The sequence below is a fragment of the Neolamprologus brichardi genome, chromosome 23, assembly GCF_056152115.1.
Source record: "Neolamprologus brichardi isolate AB-2024 chromosome 23, ASM5615211v1, whole genome shotgun sequence".
NCBI lineage: Eukaryota > Metazoa > Chordata > Actinopteri > Cichliformes > Cichlidae > Neolamprologus > Neolamprologus brichardi.
In genome coordinates, this window is record NC_142125.1 from 42,423,336 (window position 1) to 42,444,154 (window position 20,819).

General features: G+C 40.9%; 1 protein-coding gene across 3 annotated transcripts in view; it reads left to right on the plus strand.

The window, feature by feature from the left end:
* Positions 1-20,819, plus strand: part of sonb (SON DNA and RNA binding protein b) — a 30,494-nt gene that overhangs the window by 905 nt on the left and 8,770 nt on the right. For 2 of the 3 annotated variants that reach the window (XM_087836214.1, XM_087836215.1), the window contains exons 3-14: positions 213-247; positions 2,301-2,473; positions 4,313-4,494; positions 5,255-5,445; positions 8,345-8,612; positions 11,708-11,901; positions 12,495-12,647; positions 14,495-14,670; positions 15,142-15,276; positions 16,095-16,181; positions 17,402-17,620; positions 20,504-20,614. In XM_087836214.1, the coding sequence (XP_087692340.1) occupies positions 213-247; positions 2,301-2,473; positions 4,313-4,494; positions 5,255-5,445; positions 8,345-8,612; positions 11,708-11,901; positions 12,495-12,647; positions 14,495-14,670; positions 15,142-15,276; positions 16,095-16,181; positions 17,402-17,620; positions 20,504-20,614 (1,924 nt within the window). Of the gene's footprint in view, positions 1-212; positions 248-2,300; positions 2,474-4,312; positions 4,495-5,254; positions 5,457-8,322; positions 8,613-11,707; positions 11,902-12,494; positions 12,648-14,494; positions 14,671-15,141; positions 15,277-16,094; positions 16,182-17,401; positions 17,621-20,503; positions 20,615-20,819 lie in introns of all 3 variants that reach the window. The other variant, XM_087836217.1, reaches the window with a different exon arrangement.

Here is a 20,819-nt window from a genome sequence, read left to right on the forward strand (position 1 = left end):
GGCTCACAAAGGAACCTGTAACTTTACCTGTGCATTATGTCCAGTTTCAAAATTCAGTGAATGAAGGGAGTAAAAAGTTTACTACATACACAGTAGGATAACGTGTAGCCCGCAACCTAGATCGTTCAGGGGGGCAACACTACTGTACAAAGACAGTCAATGGGTTAAATGTGTTAAATGTGTCTAATTCAGGCTTTATCTTTGCTTCATAGAAGAGGAACACCAACGGAAAGAAAAACTGAGCAAGGTACGGCGCTTTGTTATATTGTCAACTTTTTGAGCATCGAGTGTTTACCACAGATAGACTTTGTATATTAACAGCTGCCCTGTTAGTTTCTGTGGCTAATTTTATATATGTTTTTAAAACATATTTTCAGTAGACAATCCCTCTGTTCTTATTTAAAAGTTGAGTCACTGCTGACCAGCTGGCCCTGGCCCTTTTCAGTCTCATGTTCCCAGAAGCTGATTGGTTTGACATCGTCCCCGTCTTTGATGTCCTTCTTTAGCTACATGAAGACTCTGGTCCTTTGTACTGTATTCTAACTGCACCCTTTTGTCTGCTCTGGAAGGCAGTATGTCTGTGTAGGTTCTCAGAGACCATGTATGTCCACTGTGAATGACCATCATTGAGCAGAGGGGGTGGCTTAAGACACCCGCCTACAAAGGAGTCTTGATATCCCTTCCCAGGTACCTCAACACGCGCTCACATATTGCGTCAGGTGACCTGATAGGTCACATGATAGGGTGAGGAAAAGTCTCCTCAACCCATTATTGATCATGTGCCTCATCACATGAGCCAAGCTGTTTAAAAGTGTGTGGGCCAGTTGACTCATCCTATCATGTGTCTGTGTAGATGAACTGACGCAAAATGTGAGTGGGCATTAGGACCAGGGATGGGTACCGATGTCCGGTGCCATTTTTATTCCTGAGCTGTGACACACTTTGGATTCTAGCCAATCGTTTTACGTTTCCGAGGATAGTAGGCGGGTCCAGGTACGTACGTTCTTTTAGAGCAGAGCTACAGATTAAAAATGCCCAAGGCGAAGCGGTCAAAGTCTGGCTGTACTTCACAGCAAAAGATGCAAACTCAGCAGCTGCAACAAGTGCTTTAAGCTGATACTGTGATGCTGTCAAAGGAGGTAACACCTCGAATCTGATGAAACACCTGGCGACGCATAGCGGTTTTTTTAAAGCCGAGAAATGCGCCGTATTTGATAGCTCGCTGCGAGACCTCACACCGAGCACATCTACTGCGGGTGTGGTGAATCTCCATTAGTGAGTTAGCGCAGATCGCCCCGTGCGTGGGGCTGGACGGTGGTTATCATTTTGCAGAAAAAAAGAGACTGCTAAAAATAAAAACATGAGAGGTTTTTGTTCTTCATTCTTTAAGCACCGGCACCGTTTCAAAAGTACCGGTTTGGCACCGGTATCGGATAAAGACGCCAGGGAAGAGATTTCAAAACTGGATTGTAGGTGGCAGATGGTTGGTGTGGTAAGCCATCCGCTCTGTTCAAGGACGGTCGTTCACAGTGGACATAGATGGCTTCTGTCAACTCTCTTTTAAACCATCTGTCTTCTCTGGTGTCCTCAAAAGAGCGACCTTTGACCTTTAGATGCAGACGTACAGCTGAGTCTTGTCCTGTCCAGGTGACTCTTCTATGTTGTGCACTTATGGAGTGGCTGTTTGGTTCCTCCAATGCAGAGCTCTGAGGTCTACACACGTTTTCAAGAAACTGAAAGAAGTCCAGTTGCTTCTCATTCCAAGCTCCTTAGATTACTCTGTCTAAGTAATCGATGACTGAGAACCTACAGACCTGCTGCATAACCAAACTCAGAGAAGAAACAAGGGCCAGGTTCAACAGTGTATTAGTAGTTTCTATTTGAGTAATGTGACAATTATCAGTGTGGGATTCTCTAAAAACTTCTTCAATACTGCTTTAATGATGTAGACGTTTGTCTTTTAGCCGAGTCCACAGGGGCCATCCTTCATTAAAGTTCATATCCATAGTTTATATCAACGTGCTGGTAGATCATTTATAAAAACTAACAACCAATATTGCTGGTAAGTGGCTATAAAGACGCATGCTTTGTTGTCCATCTTCAGCATGTTGTCGTTTCACCGCAGCAGAGCCACATAAACAGCATCTGCTGGCACATCATCCAAGTGCAGTCAGACTCTCTGAGCGCCGCGCTTCTCCTTGTAACTTCTGCCTACATTGCCATATGTTGTCACTCCTGTATATGTCACATACAATATTTTTTGCTGCAAAAATATGCAGAGCTGGTAAACTGTTTTCCAGGTGGGGATCGTGAGAGTAAGTCCAGATGCCGCAAGAAGCACTTAATTGGAAAGAGGAAGAAGAAGAAAAGGAGGAAAGACGAGGAAAATTCATCCGATACTGACTCTGCTTTTGTGTTAAAGCATACTAAACTAAAACGACAGGAGGAGCTGCCTGATATAATCCCAAAACAGGTGAAAACAAAGTACTTTTATTATGGTCCCCATACATGAATCAGCTTTAGTTACTAATACAGATTTGTCCCTCTGCTTTTAGTAAGAGTGGGAGAGAATCCTTTCTCTTATTTGATTTGTCTGTAGTGTTCACAAGTAACTATGTCAAGTAGAATACACGTTAAATTTATGTACTGCTGTCCTTCTGACTGTGCGACTGTAGCTTGTTAGTCTGTTCTTGCAAAGTCGTTATCTTAGGAGGAACGAGTGTCCTGCATTTGTTTGGCCAGTGTCTGAGGCAGGGGACCTGCATGCGAGCTTTTATCTTTTTCATTGTAAATCTTAAGTGTGTTGATTATAAATCTGTGTGATGATATTTTTGTGCTTGGTAATAATACAGTAATATATTTCTGCCTGTTACCATTAGATCCAATACATAAGGCTTAATGAAAAATTCTTCAATTTTCAAATTCAAGTTTGGGCCATTTGGTCGATTCAGCCACTGACTTTGAACCTTTGCACAGAGTGAACACCAACTGTTTGATTGTGAGATAATTAAGAGTATTTCTGCTGATGGGGAGAGATGAGAGAACGAGAAGCACAACCATGAATTTGTCCTCCAAAGTGAGACTGAGTGTTGTCTTGAGGCATCTGTGGAAGAACGGCCTCTACTTCTCGATGTGGTCAAAAGGGTTTTGCTTTTAAAAACACAATTGTTGCTTAAAACCTGCCCTTTTTGTCACGATCGCCCCTTTTGTGGGGCGATCGTGGCTCAAGAGTTGGCAGTTTGTCTTGTAATCGGAAGGTTGCTGGTTCGAGCCCCGGCTCGGACAGTCTCGCTCGTTGTGTCCTTGGGCAAGACACTTCACCTACTGCCTACTGGTGTTGGTCAGAGGGGCCGATGGTGCGATATGGCAGCCTCGCTTCTGTCAGTCTGCCCCAGGGCAGCTGTGGCTACAACTGTAGCTGCCTCCACCAGTGTGTGAATGTGAGAGTGAATGAATAGTGGAATTGTAAAGAGCTTTGAGGGCCCTGAAAAGCGCTATATAAATGCAATCCATTATTATTATTATTATTATTAGATTTTCCTTCCTTCAACTTCGCCAACTTCCACAAAATGAGAATCAAGTTGAAGACTCTCCATTTTATACACATCCAGCTTTCTCTGCAAATGCACAAGTGCATGGACTGAGACTGTGAGGGTGGAAGTGTGTAACAGTCACACTGAAGACGTTCTGAGAGGGCATGGGAAAATCATTTTGGAGGGGAGATGGGTCAAATAAATATGTAAATAAATTACATATTGATGTAACTGGGGCAGCTTTGGCTCAGGCGGAAAAACCAGGATATGCATATCGTGGCTCAAGAGTTGGGAGTTCGCCTTGTAATTGGAAGGTTGCTGGTTCGAGCCCCGGCTCCGACAGTCTCAGTCATTGTGTCCTTGGGCAAGACACTTCACCCGTTGCCTACTGGTGGTGGTCAGAGGGCCCGGTGGCGCCAGTGTCCGGCAGCCTCGCCTCTGTCAGTGCGCCCCAGGGTGGCTGTGGTTACAACGTAGCTGCCATCACCACTGTGTGGATGTGTAAAGCGCTTTGGGGTCCTTAGGGACTAGAAAAGCGCTTTACAAATACAGGCCATTTACCATTTACAGTGAAACCTGAGTGGCCCCGTGCGATTGTGTGAAAGTGTGTGTGGGGGTTTAATGAAGCTTGTTATAAGAAAGCACTTTGTGTGGTCAAATAGTTGTTAGTTGAAAGTGTTATATAATTACCAGTCCATGCTAACTTCAGCTAATTATGTATAAAAATGCCTCTCATGACAGAAAAATGAAAATAAGTTTATTTTTTATTGCTCTGACAGGAAAACTCAAATAAAGGAATAGAAGATGAGGAAAGACGTGACAGGCAGGGATGCCATTCACCTTCACATTCCTACTCCCAGTCACATTCCTGCTCAGTGAAGAACTCCGACTCGAGGACTCGGCACTACCGTCAGAGGTCTAGGACTTGCTCCCCATCACGAGGCCACAGGACGCGCTCCAGGTAGGAAGCAAACTTTGAAACTGTTATACAAACTGTTTCCCTTCAAATCTGTGAGCTGATGATGCTAATTTGCCAAGAGGGCTGCCAACAGTAAATGTGCCGCATTTATTTAGTATTTATTCTACCACAAGTAGACTTTACCTGACGTTCCACATTCATGATTTGGGGATTTATGAACTTCACCAACAATACTTTGACATGCTAACTGGAAAATCTTGGAACTACTACCAACTTTCTTATGTTCAGCTGTCCTCCGATGAATGGTTGACCGACTCCACCTGCCTATTTAAAAGTTAAAGAGACACAATATCTCCCAGTTTATGTAAAATAAATGTTTGCAAAATAATGGCAATATTTATTTTTCCATAATAAATGTTGAGTCCTTAGTAAAATGACCAGGCTTTTAATCAGGTCGTGTTTTGGTTGTGGCTTTTGGATTAAATGTAAAAGTTGAGCTGCTGTGTAAAATATAGATACAAACAGGATGTGGTGATTTGCAAATCTCATAAACTCATTTTATTCACACTTGAAAACAGAAAACATATTGAATGTTTGAACGAAGACAGTTCTGTTTTTATTTGTAAAAGTTTTTATTCGGCTCATTTTGACTTTGGTGGTAGCAACATGTCTAAAAATGGAGGAAGATTTTGCAACTAACTGTATGAAACACTCTGTGCTTGATGACAGCACTGTTGATAAATATGTTTCACTGTGATATCACTTCATCCTGCAATTATGTGATTTCTATTTTTACTTGTAGCTCCTCAGAGAAGAAAGATGTAGAAGATGAATCCTTTCATTCCCATCAATGGCCTCCAAACTGGCCCAAGCCACCTCAGGGCAACCTCAGCAACACTGAAAGTAATTTACAAGCAGAAGAGTTGACTGAATCAAGAGGAATAAAGCGGCAGACCTCTAACCACAGTGAAAGAGAGGAAACAGAAAAACGAGGTAAGATCTGTGTGGAATGGACGTTGGTTTCCATGAAGTTGTAATGTGTTTGATGATTGTGGCTCATAGTTCATGGGAATCAGATATCCAGGATCTCAGAATATTAAATTCTTAAATTTCAAGTTTGAGGAAATCACTGTTCAAACAGTATAAACACCGTGTGTCCAGGAAGATGTAGAGGAGTACTGCTGTAAATCTTACTCATGAGCTATTAACACAAATTTGGGGTGGCTGTAACAGCAGGGTCGTTTAATAGAAGAGCGAAAGTGGATCGTTGAATGAAACGATGAACCAGAACTGGTTTGTTAAAATGCTGCAGCTTCACTGGTGTGGAACTGGTTTAGCTTTCGTCCATCAGATACACAACAAAGCACTATTTTTGGTAGAGCATGCTAGCGGGCGTTTTAGTTCGACTTTGCTAAGCTACAAAGCCGCACCTCGCGATGGATTGTCGGAGCATTACGGCTATCGTAGGCGGAGCCTCGTGGAGTGATACGTACTGTGCTTCAACATAATGTTACCGTATTGTGTGTTTAACCTCTTTTTAAGTTTTGCGGATATTATACATGGTTATGCTGAGGATATGTCGGCCAGTTTCCACTTAATTGAAAGGTTGGTGGTTCAATCACTCGGTGCTCGAGTCTTTCGTCTTCACACTTAAATATCCTTGGCCAAGACGCTGAACCCAACATTTTCTCTGATGGTCTGTGAAGGTTCTCAGTCATCCAGGTCATTGTAGTCAAAGGAGCTTGCAAAGAAAAGCGTCTGGACTTCTTCTTTAATTTTCTCTGATGAGTTTATCGGAGTGTGTGTAATAGAAGGCACTTAGTGCTCGTGCGAATGGCTGAAGGAGGCATGTTGTATAAAGGGCTTTAAGGACTCGAGTAGAAAATGTAAGAACGAGCTCCGATCAGATTTGTGTGGGAAATCGTGTTGTATAAAACAGCACCTGGACCCTTGTTCGCACTGCTGGGAACAGTCAGTTAGCCGCTCCTGCGGACCTTCCGGCCACGCTGCCAGTTGGTCCTAAGTCAGCTTCACCGCAGCCTCAAGGCTCGGCGGCTGGTGGCAACAGACACACTTCGCCATCCCGCCTGACATACGTGGATCTCCGGCCTTATCCGACCCTCCTGGAAAGTGGTGCAGATGGTCCTCGGAGGAGAAACCTAGCTGGTCCAGGATGCCTTGTGGGAAGACTCAGCGCTACCACTTGGGCTTCGCCTAAGAGCAACGGGAGCAGCCGGGGAGCCGACTCCTCTGCCGGCCATCGCCTGGAACACCTCCAAGAAAGCTTGGAGATCGTCCTCCAAGCTTTCCAATGTGGCAGTGCTGGCGAGGAGCCACAAGGTTTTCCAAGACCCCCGTTTGCCGCTCGATCTGTGCCTGCAGCTCCTTCAGCTGCTTCTGCCACTTAGAGCAGGGCAATATGGCCAAAACTATTTATCACCATATACATTTGAAAATTTGCAATAACGACATAACTGACACGAGACAAAATACTTTACAACTCCACAACTTTATTAGTGCAAAAAAACCATCAATGTATTTTCACATAAACAAGCAGCTGTTTTTTATCTGCATTAAAGTTATATAAAAATGTAACAGTGCAAATTCTTTGCTGACAGTTTAACCAAAAGGCATTTCCAGTGGAAACTGGCCGACATATCCTCAGCATAACCATGTATAATATCCACAAACTTAAAAAGAGGTTAAACACACACAATACGGTAATATTATGTTGAAGCACAGTACGTATCACTCCGCGAGGCTCCGCCTACGATAGCCGTAATGCTCCAACAATCCATCAAGCGGTGCAGCTTCGTAGCTTAGCAAAGTCGTACTGAAACATCTGACAGATTTTCGAGCGCCGTGCACATAAAATCGTTTCGAGGTCAGTAAACACAACCAGAGTTCATACATAAGGCACACGGGATTATAAGGGGCTCTGTCGACTTTCAGAAAAATCAAAGGATGATTTTAAGTGCGCCGTATTTTCCAAACAACACGGTAATAACGACGGCCCGCTAGCATGCGCTACCAAAAATAGTGCTTTGTTGTGTATCTGACGGACGAAAGCTAAACCAGTTCCACACCAGTGAAGCTGCAGCATTTTTACAAACCAGTTCAGGTTCATCGTTTCATTCAACGATCCGCTTTCAACCTTCTCATTCTGCGTCGCCGCCATGTGCGCATGTAAACAAAGGCACTGCACATGCGCGTTTTACCCATATTCTATCGCCATATTTCATTTTCTTATCGTTGCCCAACATTATTCCGATATTACCGTGAACGGTTTGGCCCAGCCCTACTGCCACCTACTCCCTGTGTATTGCCACCAGCAGTGCCTCCACCGGCTGCGGGTGTTGGGGCTATGACATGCTGGTGTCCTGGGTTTCGGCACCACCCAGATTCTTGTGCACTTTTATTTCATGTTTTGCACTTCACAGTGCTCTGCTCTCTTTTCTCTGCGATTTGCGCTGCCAGCTCCTCCACCTTCAGCAGATCTGATCAGATATCCCCCCTCTCTCGCCCCAGGCGCTACTGAAATAGAGAAGGCTTGATTAGATGATGCTCGCCAACTGCGAAGACCAGCCTCCCCTGACACCACACCTTGAACCTGCTGCTTCACTCCTCCCCTGCAGCCGAGCCATCGGCCTCAACTTGCCACACATACACACTATAAATCTGGTTGATGTGATAATAGAGATAACTTGACAAATGTCATTTCCTCTCTCGTCTTACAGACACATACACAGACCACCATCAGTTTAAGTCTTTGTGGGTTACATTTTAAAATACTAGAATAAAACTAAAGTAAATACTTTGTAATGTCCAATCAGTGCTTTGTGTTATTAATATGTGTGGCTTTTAATTTAGAGTATTTTTCTAAAAACTTCAGCTTCTAGTGCATCCACGTCCACGCCAAGCCAGTCCATATCTGCTAAACATCAGCTGACCACTGAGCCTGGCTTCCTTCAGTGCAAAGCATCAGAAAAGTCCTTTCCTGCAAATGTGAAATCTGCTGGAAAGAAAAGAAAAAAATCCCCACAGAAGAAAAAAGAGGAGAAGTCATCAAAGAAGCAGAAGAAATCCAAGTCACCACGTCGAGGCTACAAGAGAGAATCGAGATCCACGAGCCCTGCACTTAGGAAGAGATCACGCTCCAGGTAGGTCAGGGGTGGAGTGTGTTTACGCTGGCTTACTTACCTGCAGATAATTTATCTGAAGTTCAGAAGCATGATCACACCTCATACACGCCTTATGATTATATTGTAGATATGACATCCATACACCAAATAGCCCCATGGACCCCCCTCCCTTTATTTATTCACCTCTCATCAGTACATCTGCCTCCAGTCTGCATACTGCTAGATTGTGTTTAATTGTTAGCAGTAGTATTCATCCTTATAATTTATCACTGCTCTTGCACAAAGAATTTAAACATTGAAAACAATACTGTTGTTTGGTAAAGTAAAGCATTAATTTCACTCAGTGAAAGAGGACAAAGCTTTTAGTGCTAAAATGTCTAAAATAGACACAAATACATTTGTGAAATTGAGTGTGTGTATTTGTGTGTAGATAAGGCATAAAATAGTGCTGCATGAATGTATGTCTGGTGGTTTGAGTGAACAAAAAAAGCACTATGTAAAGTTTATATAGACCCATCACAGTAATTTTGGGCTTTTAATCATTTCTTTGAACTCTTGTTTTTCCAGGCATCTTTAACACGTTGAAAAAACTAGCATTGAGTGCACAAGTTTGAGTTCAAGAACTGACCCCATATCCCGTAGTTCACCATTGGTGCTAGTTTCAGTCGTTGTGTCGTACTGTTTATATTAGAGATGCACGATACCACTTTTTTATGTCCGATACCGATATCATAAATTTGGATATCTGCCGATACCGATATGAATCCGATATAGTGTTTTTTAATCAATAAAACATTTTTTTTAATATCTTACTGCATTTTGTATAAGTTCATACTCAAGTTTAAATAAATAACAACACTAAAGCTATTCTGTTATACCTGTATGTAAAAAATACACTGCGCCCAAAATATTTCATAGTTCAGCAACACTGATCAATCTAATAAACATAAACCTGCTCCATCCTCCCTATTCTGGTATTTTAAAGAGTACTTAGCAGGAATATTAAGCAACCTAACTAATAGGGTTGCAAACTCCCAGCAAAAAACAAACAAACCCCCCTCCACCTCATGATGCTTAATCGATGTAATCAAATTTAATTTGATGCAGTGTGAAAAAAAATGCACAGAAATCAATTATTTTTCAAGAATAATTAAATAGATTCAACATCTTTCTTCAACAGAATTGCAGCCTGCACAGATGGTTCCCAAAGGAAAAAGTACTATAGCTTACTAGGGTATATTAGACTTAACAGTTACTATATACAGTAATGGACTTCTATATATTTTACATCAGATTAAAACTTTGGGTGTCAGATTCAGATAATTATTTATTAAAAGCTCGACATTTTAAATGAGAATAAGAAAGAAAAGTATGTCTTTGTGCCCCCTTTTCCCTGTTCATGCCCTATCGGCCCCCCTGGCTAAACTTTGCTAGATCCGCCCCTGCACAGTTACGTCAGCTGTAGAAAAAGATCCTGGTGTAGAAATAATATTAAATAAATTCTAACAACAGCTGATCAAGCTTAATAGTGCTGCTGTTGTTCAGCCGCTGGTTTCCTCTTTCTGGTGCAAAGTGGGCCAAAAACAAACAAGAGAGACGGACTCACGACAGAAAAGCCAATCAGCTGATCATTGATCAGTTTCATGATTGAAGTAGCAGCAGGAGAGGGAGAGAGAGAGAGAGGCAGTCGCTCCATATATCTGTTGTTAAGCTTTACAAACATTCAGAGATGAACTTACACACTTGCTTTACTTCTCTCTGGGAAAACTTCCTCGGAGATGAAATGCTGGTTTGCTAGCAGCCGCTCTATCACGTGACCACACTGCTGCGACGTGCTACGGTTATGAGCCGAGTTACGCCGTGTAGCAAGTTTTGTGAGGTGCTTTCTTGATATTTAATGGATCGGATTACATTTTTTATTTCTCGCCGATATCCGATCCAGTAATTTGGGTCAGTATCGGACCAATACTGATACGTAATATCGGATCGGTCCATCTCTAGTTTATATCTTATAAACAGTACGTGTATCTTAAGGCTGAGGAAACCTGCAGTCAGCTGAGACTGAAGAAGTCACTTGGATGAGTGACGAAACGTTTCTCCCACTCAAAACATCCAGATGAACAGAATCAACTTTTTGGAACAACCTGAACTGCTTGTCAGACAAATTAGCTGCTTACCTTGGACAACTTGTCACGTCCTGCTCTCCTGTCCACCCCACAGTCTTTTCAGAGAACCTGTTACAGTGGAGCCTGAACCCACAGTGAGTGGAGCTCTGAGCCAGATGTGTAAAGCTGTTTCACTGAGCGAAGCCACCCACTGGCAAAAACATAAAACATTTTATAAAATTAAGTTTACTCAGTTGACTTGAGGAATGATGCGTCTCATTATGAATCATAGAAGCTGTGTTATTCTGTACCACAGATTAATGGGACAGCAGTGCAGAATCCTCTGGTTTCAAATATTTCTTCAGCACTAAAGTAATCCAGTGACACTTGTGTGTATTTCCACTACTCAGTAAACAATAGCTGTTGATATTCACTAAACGTTATCTTTCAGACTGTAAACAAATGCGCTTTAGAAGAGCATTTCTGTCGCTGGCACAGTGTAACTCAGTTTAACACAGTAACCTGAAGTGTCCATCAAAGCGGCCAATCACATTAGGAGCCCATCGTCCTTTGGGCTCTGCCTCCCGACAGTCAAGAGAGCAGAGCGGTACCTGCAGGACCCTGAAACTGTAGCGGTGCATGCAAAGCAGACACCCGTGCGTGCACGATGGCGTCAAAGTCATCCTGTTCCACAGGACCACGGCCTCAGTTAGAGGTGACAACTTGCTTCCCCACAGTTGCAAATGCAGTTTGCCTGATTGTGTGTTGGCAGGAGTGTTGATGAGACTAGTGCTTCCTGGCCAGTTTGCAATCACCACATTGTCTTCATCACATTTGTTTTTCAGTCCATGAAACAGAATCATAGAGGAGGGTGCCCAAAATATTTCTCACAGTTCTAGCTGTACACAGGGGTTCTTGAAAGGTTGTGAGTGCTTCAGGACTTTTATTACATTGTAAAGTTTCACCTGGTTTTTTGAAAGCTAAATGAGACTGCATGTTGCTTTGTAGGTCAAGGGGCCGCAGGCCACGGCGGTCACGCTCACGGTCAGCGTCACAAAGTCGGCGGAGGGTTGCATACAGCCAGAGAGACCGCTGGAAGCGTGAGCCGAGCCATTCGCCTGTGCTAATCCTACGCAAGAACAGGTCGCCCTCACGGAAACACGGCAGCTTGAGCAGCAGCCCTCACCGCATCAGCGAACTGGGTCAGATATTATGAAGTCACTCGTGCCATTTTCCCTTTTGTTACTTGTATTTTGGTGCTATTGTACGTAACAAAGAGGGTGATGCTGTCATAAAGTAACTGTAAAATAATTAGCGCCTGATTTTTACTAGGTGCCAGTTTTTACTAGAAAAAACCTCTTGCATGAAGTGTTTGCTTCACTTTTTAGTTGCTCACCTTTCCTTGTCAACTTGATGCTTTTCCCCCTGTGATAAAGCTCAAGTTTAAATACTGTGAGAACAACAATGTTGTACTCTATCATGAGTCAGTACCAGTAAATATATGTGGGATCCTGTATATTATGGGCTGGCTGTGAACTCCAAGTTAGTATGAATGTTGGATTGAAACCACTTACGTGCTTGTCTGAATGATGAAATAGGCAAGTAGTATAAAGCACTCTGAGTCTGTGAGTCCATTACCGCTGAAAGATGATGGTTATATGTTGCTTCTTCTTTACCGCTAAAATCATATGCTCAGATTTCTATTAAAAAAAGGAAAATAAAACTGTATGTAGCTGTTAGAAACTTCATATTATGTATTATGTCTAAAAAATAAAATTTATTTTTTGTTTCTCAGATAAGGAGCAGTTGTTGGAAATTGCTAAGGCCAATGCTGCTGCCATGTGTGCCAAAGCTGGTATGCCCATCCCTGCTAGCCTGAGGTCCTCAGTGCTTCCCCTGGCTCTGCCAACAATGGCTATGAATGCTGCGATGGCCAGTATGACTGCTGGTAGGAATTTGACTTTCCTCTTTCCTGCATGATTTTTTCCTCCTGTTATCACTAAGGATGGGTATCGTTTAGGTTTGATCCCATACCGGTGCCAAACCGGTACTTTTGAAACGGTGCCGGTGCTTAAAGAATGGAGAACACAAACTAAACCTCTCATGTTCAGCTGTTTTTTTGTAAAAGATAACAATGTTAGCCTTTTCTGCAGCTATGGGGCATATATGGTATCACTCTATCAAACAAGAAGACAGCCACATGTAACTACGACGGTGTTTGCTAGTTCACCTTACATGCATTAATGTAATAACGTGGTTAGCCTACTCAACATAAATTACACACGAACAACATTAAGCTACTCACGCAGAGAAGAACGGCTGCTGCTGCATCATCATCTGCTCTAGAAGAACGTGCGTACCTGGACCCGCCTACTATCCTTGGAAAGGTAAAATGATTGGCTAGAATCCAAAGTGTGTGACATCTCAGGAAAAAAAAGCACCGAAATGTGCGCTGCTTTTAAGTCTGGTTACTACTGTTTATGTCAGGATCGGTGATACCGTTACCCATCCCTGGTTATCGCTGCTCCATCGATACAGATTTGGTCCTTGAGATGTGGTTTTATTGTCATTTTCTGTTGAAATTGTTTAAGACTGTTTAACTTAGTTTGAATCTGTCTGTAAATGTATAAATACAGACATCCAGTTGACTCCTTTCTTCAACAGTAAGCTGCATCTCTGATAAGGTTGGGCAATTGGACGAATATATTGACTATAGGCTGAGCCTTTCACCAATCGTTTTTTACAAGAGCGATTTATTTATTTGCCCATGAGTTGGTTTGCTAATAATGTTGAAACTAAGAGAAGCAGTCAACAGAAAATATAATAGCGCTGTTTTTTCCACTATAACTGTGTTTATTTTATCACACTCGACCAAACAACAGATACAAAATTAAACAATAAGTAAGTTAAAAATCCAAATGTCTCTTCCTGCGAACATTAAAAATAAATTCTGATGTAATGTTAAGTTTTTTGTGTGCTTTGGCTCATCTCAGATAAATGAATGAATGAATAATCCAAAAAGTAGCAATATTAATACTGAAACAAACAAGAAAAGAAGGTAAAATAAATCTTATAAATTCTAAACGTGCATGATTACGTTGCTCTGCCCATCCAAAAGTCACCTGCGTGAATATATCAGTGAATATGTCATTTATTGGACTGACGATTGTCGGTTGGATAATTTTAAAATATCGCCTTAAATAATAATTAATGTCTTTTCTTGTGTTTGAGTTGTTCTACTGCTGATTAGTTTTCTGGAGCAAAATAAGCATGAAGGTCAAGTGAAGTGTCGAGTGTGTTGAGTCAATAAAAAAAAGTACTATAAGCAGAATTACATGACTGAAGCTGAAATGTTCGAATATTATTTGAGTCAGCTGTTTGTGCTTGTTATTCAAATTCAAATTCAAACTTTATTTGTCACATACACAGTCATACATAGTATGATATGCAGTGAAATGCTTACACAACTGCTCATGACCTAAAGAAAAAAAGAAAAGGCTATGAATAAGATAGGAAATAAATATGAAAATTAAAAAGGGTAAATTTAACTAGGAAGGAATAAGATAAAATATATAAATTAAAGTTGAAAATAAAATAACTGTACAACAAAATACACAGTATAGAAATATATAAGAATGTATGAAGAAATATAAATATATATACACAATAACAGCAGCTGTACAAGTATTAAATGGAAAGGAAGAATATAATGTCCAGTGTTGTGCAATCCACATTTGTAAGTGTCTTAATTATTCACCGATTTGTGTGTTTTGCTGTGTCTCCTCTCGCTTGTAGCCACCGTGACAGCAGCCTTGACTAACATTGGCACGTTGTCGTCACTGGTTCCACTGCCTTCCATCATGCAGAAGCCCCCTGCTGCCCCTGCCCAACCCAACATTGCTAATTTGGAGGAGGTGAAAAGGAAAGTAGCAAAGCAAGCGAACAGCATTAGCATTAAAGAATTTACTGACGTAAGTTTCATGTTTTCTATGTATCAAAGTGTCAAAACGACTAAAGTTAGTGCAAAGGACAGGCCATCTCATCCAGGCCCTTGTGCATGCTCACATAGCAACGATGAGCCTGATAAACACAAATTAGATTTTAGATTTAGAGCATTTACATACATCCAACAGTTGTTGTATAAAATATGAGCTGATCAGGTGGGATTTTTCTTTTTCCAGATTTGGTTAATTTCATATAGAGTGAGCCTTACATTAAAGGACACGTGCATCACATTTTGTTAAAGCTCTGCTGCTCTACCTTTATAGGTGGAAAAGGTCTCTGTCTGCTTACATACAGGATCCCACTCAGAGCTCATAGCAGTTCTAAAGTACAGTTCTGCAGTGTTTTGTAACGGTCATGGAGATCTGCAGTGTGGAAAAACAAGAGCGATGCGTCGTAGTTACACAGCTTACTCTTTATATGTGTGTGTTTGTTTGCAGAAATGCAAGATGATTGCAGACAGTACAGAAGAGCTGCCGGTGGCAGTGCCTCATGTTTCAGATGAAGAGGATGACGAGAAACCTTTTGGAGGAGCAGCTCTACGAGAACCAAAAGCAATCACCTTCAGTGTTAATGTAATATGCACACGTGCACTGTGTCTGTTTTAAATGCAGTTAGACTCAGAGGTATTTGGACAAACACGTCTTTGTACACCCACAGCCACAACACATTTGAAATGCAGGAGCTGAAATACCAATTAGATGCAGACTTAACTGAAATATAAGTGATTCAGCTGAAATGTTACGTGAAACTTTTAGGATTTACAATCAGTTTGTTACACAATCCTTTCATTTCAGAGGTTTATTTGTCTTGGATATTTTCTTTACAGGCATTAAAATCCATTTTCTCATCAGGCCAAGTTCACATGAGTGGCTCATGCTGAAGGTTATCATCTGTCTGTACGATTCATTTAACTGAATCTGAGCTGACAGTATGTCCCGATACACATGACCCTGTCATCACACGCAGGTGTCTTTGTCTCACTGTTTTCTTCCTGTGGTTCTGCTGTGAACTGATTATCTTAGTTTCATCTTTCTGAAGAATGCTTTCCCAAAACTGAGCAGATGTTTTGAGTGGTTTTTCTGTTCTTGAGCTGATGTAAATGATATAACTGTTAGTTCAAATTCCCAGATAGGGAATAATATGGTGACAGGGGGAGTTTCAGAAGAGCAGGGGAATGAGACTCGCTGTCGTTTGACTTTAGCTCGGCTCATTTTGGGTTTATTTTTGATGGCCTGACACATTCTCTGTGGGCAAGGACAGGAGGAGAGAAGCTGCAGAGAGAATAGGCTCACCTGGTCCTTCATAGGGTTTTTCTGGTGGAAATAGTCGCAGTTATGTAATAAGTAACATTTTCGAAAAAAGTAACCATTTCAAATTTTTGTCCAATCAGAACTCAACAGTTCGTCCAGCAGTCCGTAGTGATGCAGGCATGGCCAAGGAGTTCCCAGTGTCCTCAGGAACACAGCATCGTAAGAAGGTATGAAACTGATTCAACCAGGATGTCTGAGTCAAACATCTTCCTCTCTTTAGGTCAGCAGGGGGCGTGGCCATTTCAAAACCATAATATTTAGATTTTGCAAAATTTTGCTGCTTTCAAGTCATCGTCTTGTTGCATAAACAACATAGCTGTAGTAACGGACTCTAGCCTTGAATTTTCTTCTTAAATTTTATTTATTTATGATTTCTTTACGAGGTTTTCAGGGTTTGAGGGGCTGAGATAAAAGCACGAACCCCCCCAACATGCTTTATGGTAAATATGAGGTTTTGTTGTTGGTGTGTAAAATCTTTTTTTCTCCCAAACATGTGTTGTGCATTTTTGTTGAAAAGTTAAGAATACAAATTTTTATCTGTCCCAAGAATCGTGTTGCAGAATAGTTTGTGGGAGCAGTAACCATGACTACGATGGTGTTCTTCCTTAATTTTGTTCTTTTTGTTGTTGATGAACGTCTTTGTGGATCTTACTTTGTGGTCCTGGTGGGAACTTTGCAGGATGTCGAGAGAACATTTAACTTTTGGGCTTTGAGTTTATTGGATATTTAATATTTTTCTGGGGCGATGGTCGAGGCACTTTTCACACCATCAGTATCTCAACAATATTCTGTTTGTTTCTTCATCTCGGGACGATCACATGCAGACATTTACAAATTTAAGAACCACAAAAAGAAAAATGGGGTGATGCTGTATGAGAAGAAAGGTGCAAGGTGGCAGACATCTCAGCCTCCAGCTGGTGGTGCATTAGAGATGTCAGTCTGCATCCTGATTGATCTACAGGAGCAGGACACCTCTCAGTACCCCCCAGAAAGAATCAGCTGTCCTGACCATGTTTCGTCATTTGAGTTCAGGAAGTTCCTCTCAGTTCCTCTCTGAAATCTTTTATTCCCTTGGCTGTTAGATCATTTAACTCTGACACCACTTGACTTCTTTTTATGATCGTTGGTGGACACATTTCTATTTTTGCCTGTGATTACATGAGCAGGTTGTGGCTAAGCTGCAAATGAATTGTCTGAATCAATAAAATGATCTGAATCTGATTTATATGAACAGCATTAAAACAATTCTAGCTTCAGTTTATTCTTTGAGCTGCACTTTGTATTCCACAGAATAAACGTCTCCTTTTAAACTGATTAATTGCGTAACAGGTAATTATCAAAGAAAATGTCTTTTAATATAAACCCACAGTTATTTAATGTGTTACAGGAAGGAGAGGGACTGGGTGCTTATGGAGAATGGGTGCCAGTCGACAAAACAACCGAGAAGGCTGCTGTTACAACAAAGGCCCAAACAAATGTTCTGTCAGCAACACCCTCCTCATCATCATCATCATCAGGGGAAACGGCAGCAGTTTCACAGGAAGTTATTGAACAGCCTGCATTTGTGACAAACAGTGACAAAGTTTTTCCTGACCCACAACTGCAGGTGAGAAATGAGATACTGCATCTACACAACATCTCTCACCTTTTTAAAAATCATTCGGGCGATGCTGGTGAACAGTGCATGGAGTAAACGTGATTGTGTGATTCTGCTATGCCATGCATTAGTGTTTAGTTGGACAAAATCCATATATGGATATCCTGTACTAATGCTAGCAAGCACAACTGGGTCTCTTCTGTCCAACAGGTGGATTTACACTTATCTGAAAGGAAGCTGGAGATAAAATTCTTAGGCTGAGTTTTTGGAGTGTTTAGTGTTTGTATTCTTAGTTCTCCTTAGTTTAATCATCCAGTTTGTTTATGTTCTCTTGTTGTTCCTATTATGCCTTCCCTTTATTCCTGTGCCTTCTGGTTCTCACTGTTTGTTTCTGTCTTTCTTCTTCCCATATTTAAACCCTCATTTTGCTTCTGTTCTTTGTTGCATTTTCCTTCATGTGTCCTTCCTCGTGTGTTTCCCTCATGTGAAGGTTTAGTTTAACACAAAATGCAAAACAATCCAAACAGTATGTTGTTGCCATTTGGCTGGACTGTAATTTGACAGTGTTTTCTACAGTGATGGGACAAGATTACTCCCATCCAGAAATGGGCAGTAATGCGTTACTTGTAACGCATTACTGTAATCTGATTACTTTTTTCAAGTAACGAGTAAAGTAAGGGATTACTATTGCAAAAAAGGTAATTAGATTACTGTTACTTTCCCGTAGGAACGCTGCGTTACTGCGTTACTAAAACCGTGATTTTTTTGCGAGAATGTCTCATGACAGTGACGTAAGCGAGTGCGACGTTCGTGACAACAGCTGTGTGCAGATCAACAATGGATCATATATCGAGTGCAGAGAGAGTATGAGCGTGCAGCGTTTAAAGCGTGGAAGTACTGACCTTACTTTGAGTTTGATTCCACAAAAAGTGACAAAAACATTAGTGTCCGTTGTGCGTGGGAAGAAAACTTCTTTTTACAGCGAAAAAACCCCTAAACTTCCAAACAAGCACCGAGTAGCTACGACGTAATGGGAAACTCACAGAGAAACTCGCGGATTCTTCCACTGACCGCTGCACACCTGCACCAGGGTAACCCTCCGCCTACCCCACTCCTGCTTTACAGGTGAAAATAGAGCAACAGGACCGCTAGTCTTTGACTTTATTTATTTTCTGCTGTGTTTTACTTGCATCTATTTGAAAGACTGAGTGTAAACACACAAAATATTTTATTTTATGTGCTGGAATGTGCAGAAAATAGGTTTAAATGTTAAACTAATTTCTTCCAGTCAGAGAATGTTGCAGATAATTAAATGTTTGCTTGATGCATAAAGTTCAAAGATTAAAACTAATAAAACAAGTTTTAAAAAGAGACTTTTCCATTTGATTACATTTTGTATGATGATTATGTAGAAAAAGTAGAATTGGGCTGAAAGATCTATCACTTTATCACCTATTCAGGTTGTAGATCGTGTTTTTAAAAAGTAACTAAGGAACTAAGTAATTAATTACTTTTGAAAACAAGTAATCAGTAAAGTAACAGGATTACTCTTTTGGGGAAGTAATCAGTAATTAGTTACTGATTACTTTTTTCAAGTAATTTGACCAACACTGCTCCCATCCCACCAAAGACGTGCTCTGAGGCACAGAGACATTCATTTTATTGGACTGGAAAGGTCTTAATGAGATGCTAATTAATGTAAAACTTTGACAATATCAGCGTTGAAACAGATTTTGTGGTGAAGGCAGATCTGACATGAATTTTCCTGATACCTGGAAACCTGAATGGATGATGGAAGGATCTCTGGGGATCTTTTGTCTTGCTCTGTGGTACTCTCTTATTTTTACACAGCCCATCTGTGGGAAACATTGTTTAAATGCTTTACAAAAGTTCAATGAAGTATGGAATTGAAACATACGGTGCAATTTTTTATGTGGTTCGAGATTTTATCTTCTCTGAATTGTTGAAACGCTGTGTTTTCCACAGCTTCTGATTTATATTAAATGAAGCACTAGATTATGTGGATTGATTTGGATACCACGATTCTGCACATGAAGTGTCTGAATTTGTAATGTTGTTATTGACATAAAATGTGAAAATGGAATTTAAACAGTTTCTTGAAAACACTCTTTAGTCTTTAACGAGGTCATCATCAGTGAAGTGAACGAAGTGTTTTTGTGAAATGTTTATAAACAAACAGGTGAGCAGAGATTTATAGATTAGTGGGTCCTGGAGTGTGAGCCAGTCAGCAGTGGGCTAACACACAGTCTCAACCACACAGCTGCCAAACCTTTGACCAGTTAAGAGTTACCAATGAAGCCAGTTTGCTTGTATTTAGGGTTTTGGAGGAAGCTCCGTTTTCTTTGTTCAGTTTGCTTTTTTCTCCAAATTACAGGTAAACGGATAAACTAGCTGCAAAACAATTGACTGGTTTAAGATATTTTTGTATCACGGACTTATTCAGACTGTAAGAGTTTAAAACAACTCTAGTTTATTCTCCCCCTTTATTTATTTATTAACCTTTATTTAACCAGGAAGATCCCATTGAGATTAAAAACCTCTTTTTCAAGGGAGACCTGGACAAGACAGGCAGCAGCAACACACATGCAACAATAAGTGAAAGAATACAAATAAAATAAAATAAAATTCAAATAAAAATAAAAAAATAAAAAAAAATCAGTTAAAATGACAATCAATCTAATTGAAACAGTTGCCTGTTATGGACTTGGCCTCAAGGATTTGTAGTTTAGATTTAAAAGCACTTAGTGAAATAAATTCAGTCATTTTCCTTCTGCAGTTTGTTTCAAGCTGAGGGGGCTAAATGGACAAAAGCTCTTCTTAACCCTCAAACCTGTGTCTGACTAACCTCGCTCTGTTTTTCTGTCTCTCCAGCAAGTAGACATCACCCAGGCTGTAACTGAACGAATCAAAGCTCAGAGGCGACTGGCTGAGAACCCCTATGATATGAGTGCCATTCGCATGCTCACCCGAGCACAAGAGCAGGTAATAAGTCTCAAAAGAATAAATGTTTAAAGCCGCTAATGTGCTCACCATAAAAACTTTATATTATTAGCAAGTGTGAAACTATGCAGATGCTTTAATAACAGCATAATCACACTGTATCAGTTTTAGATGCAGCGTGTATATGTTGTTCTGGGTTTTAGCTTCTAATATGAAAACATGGCTTTTCTCATTTTGTAAAACAGGA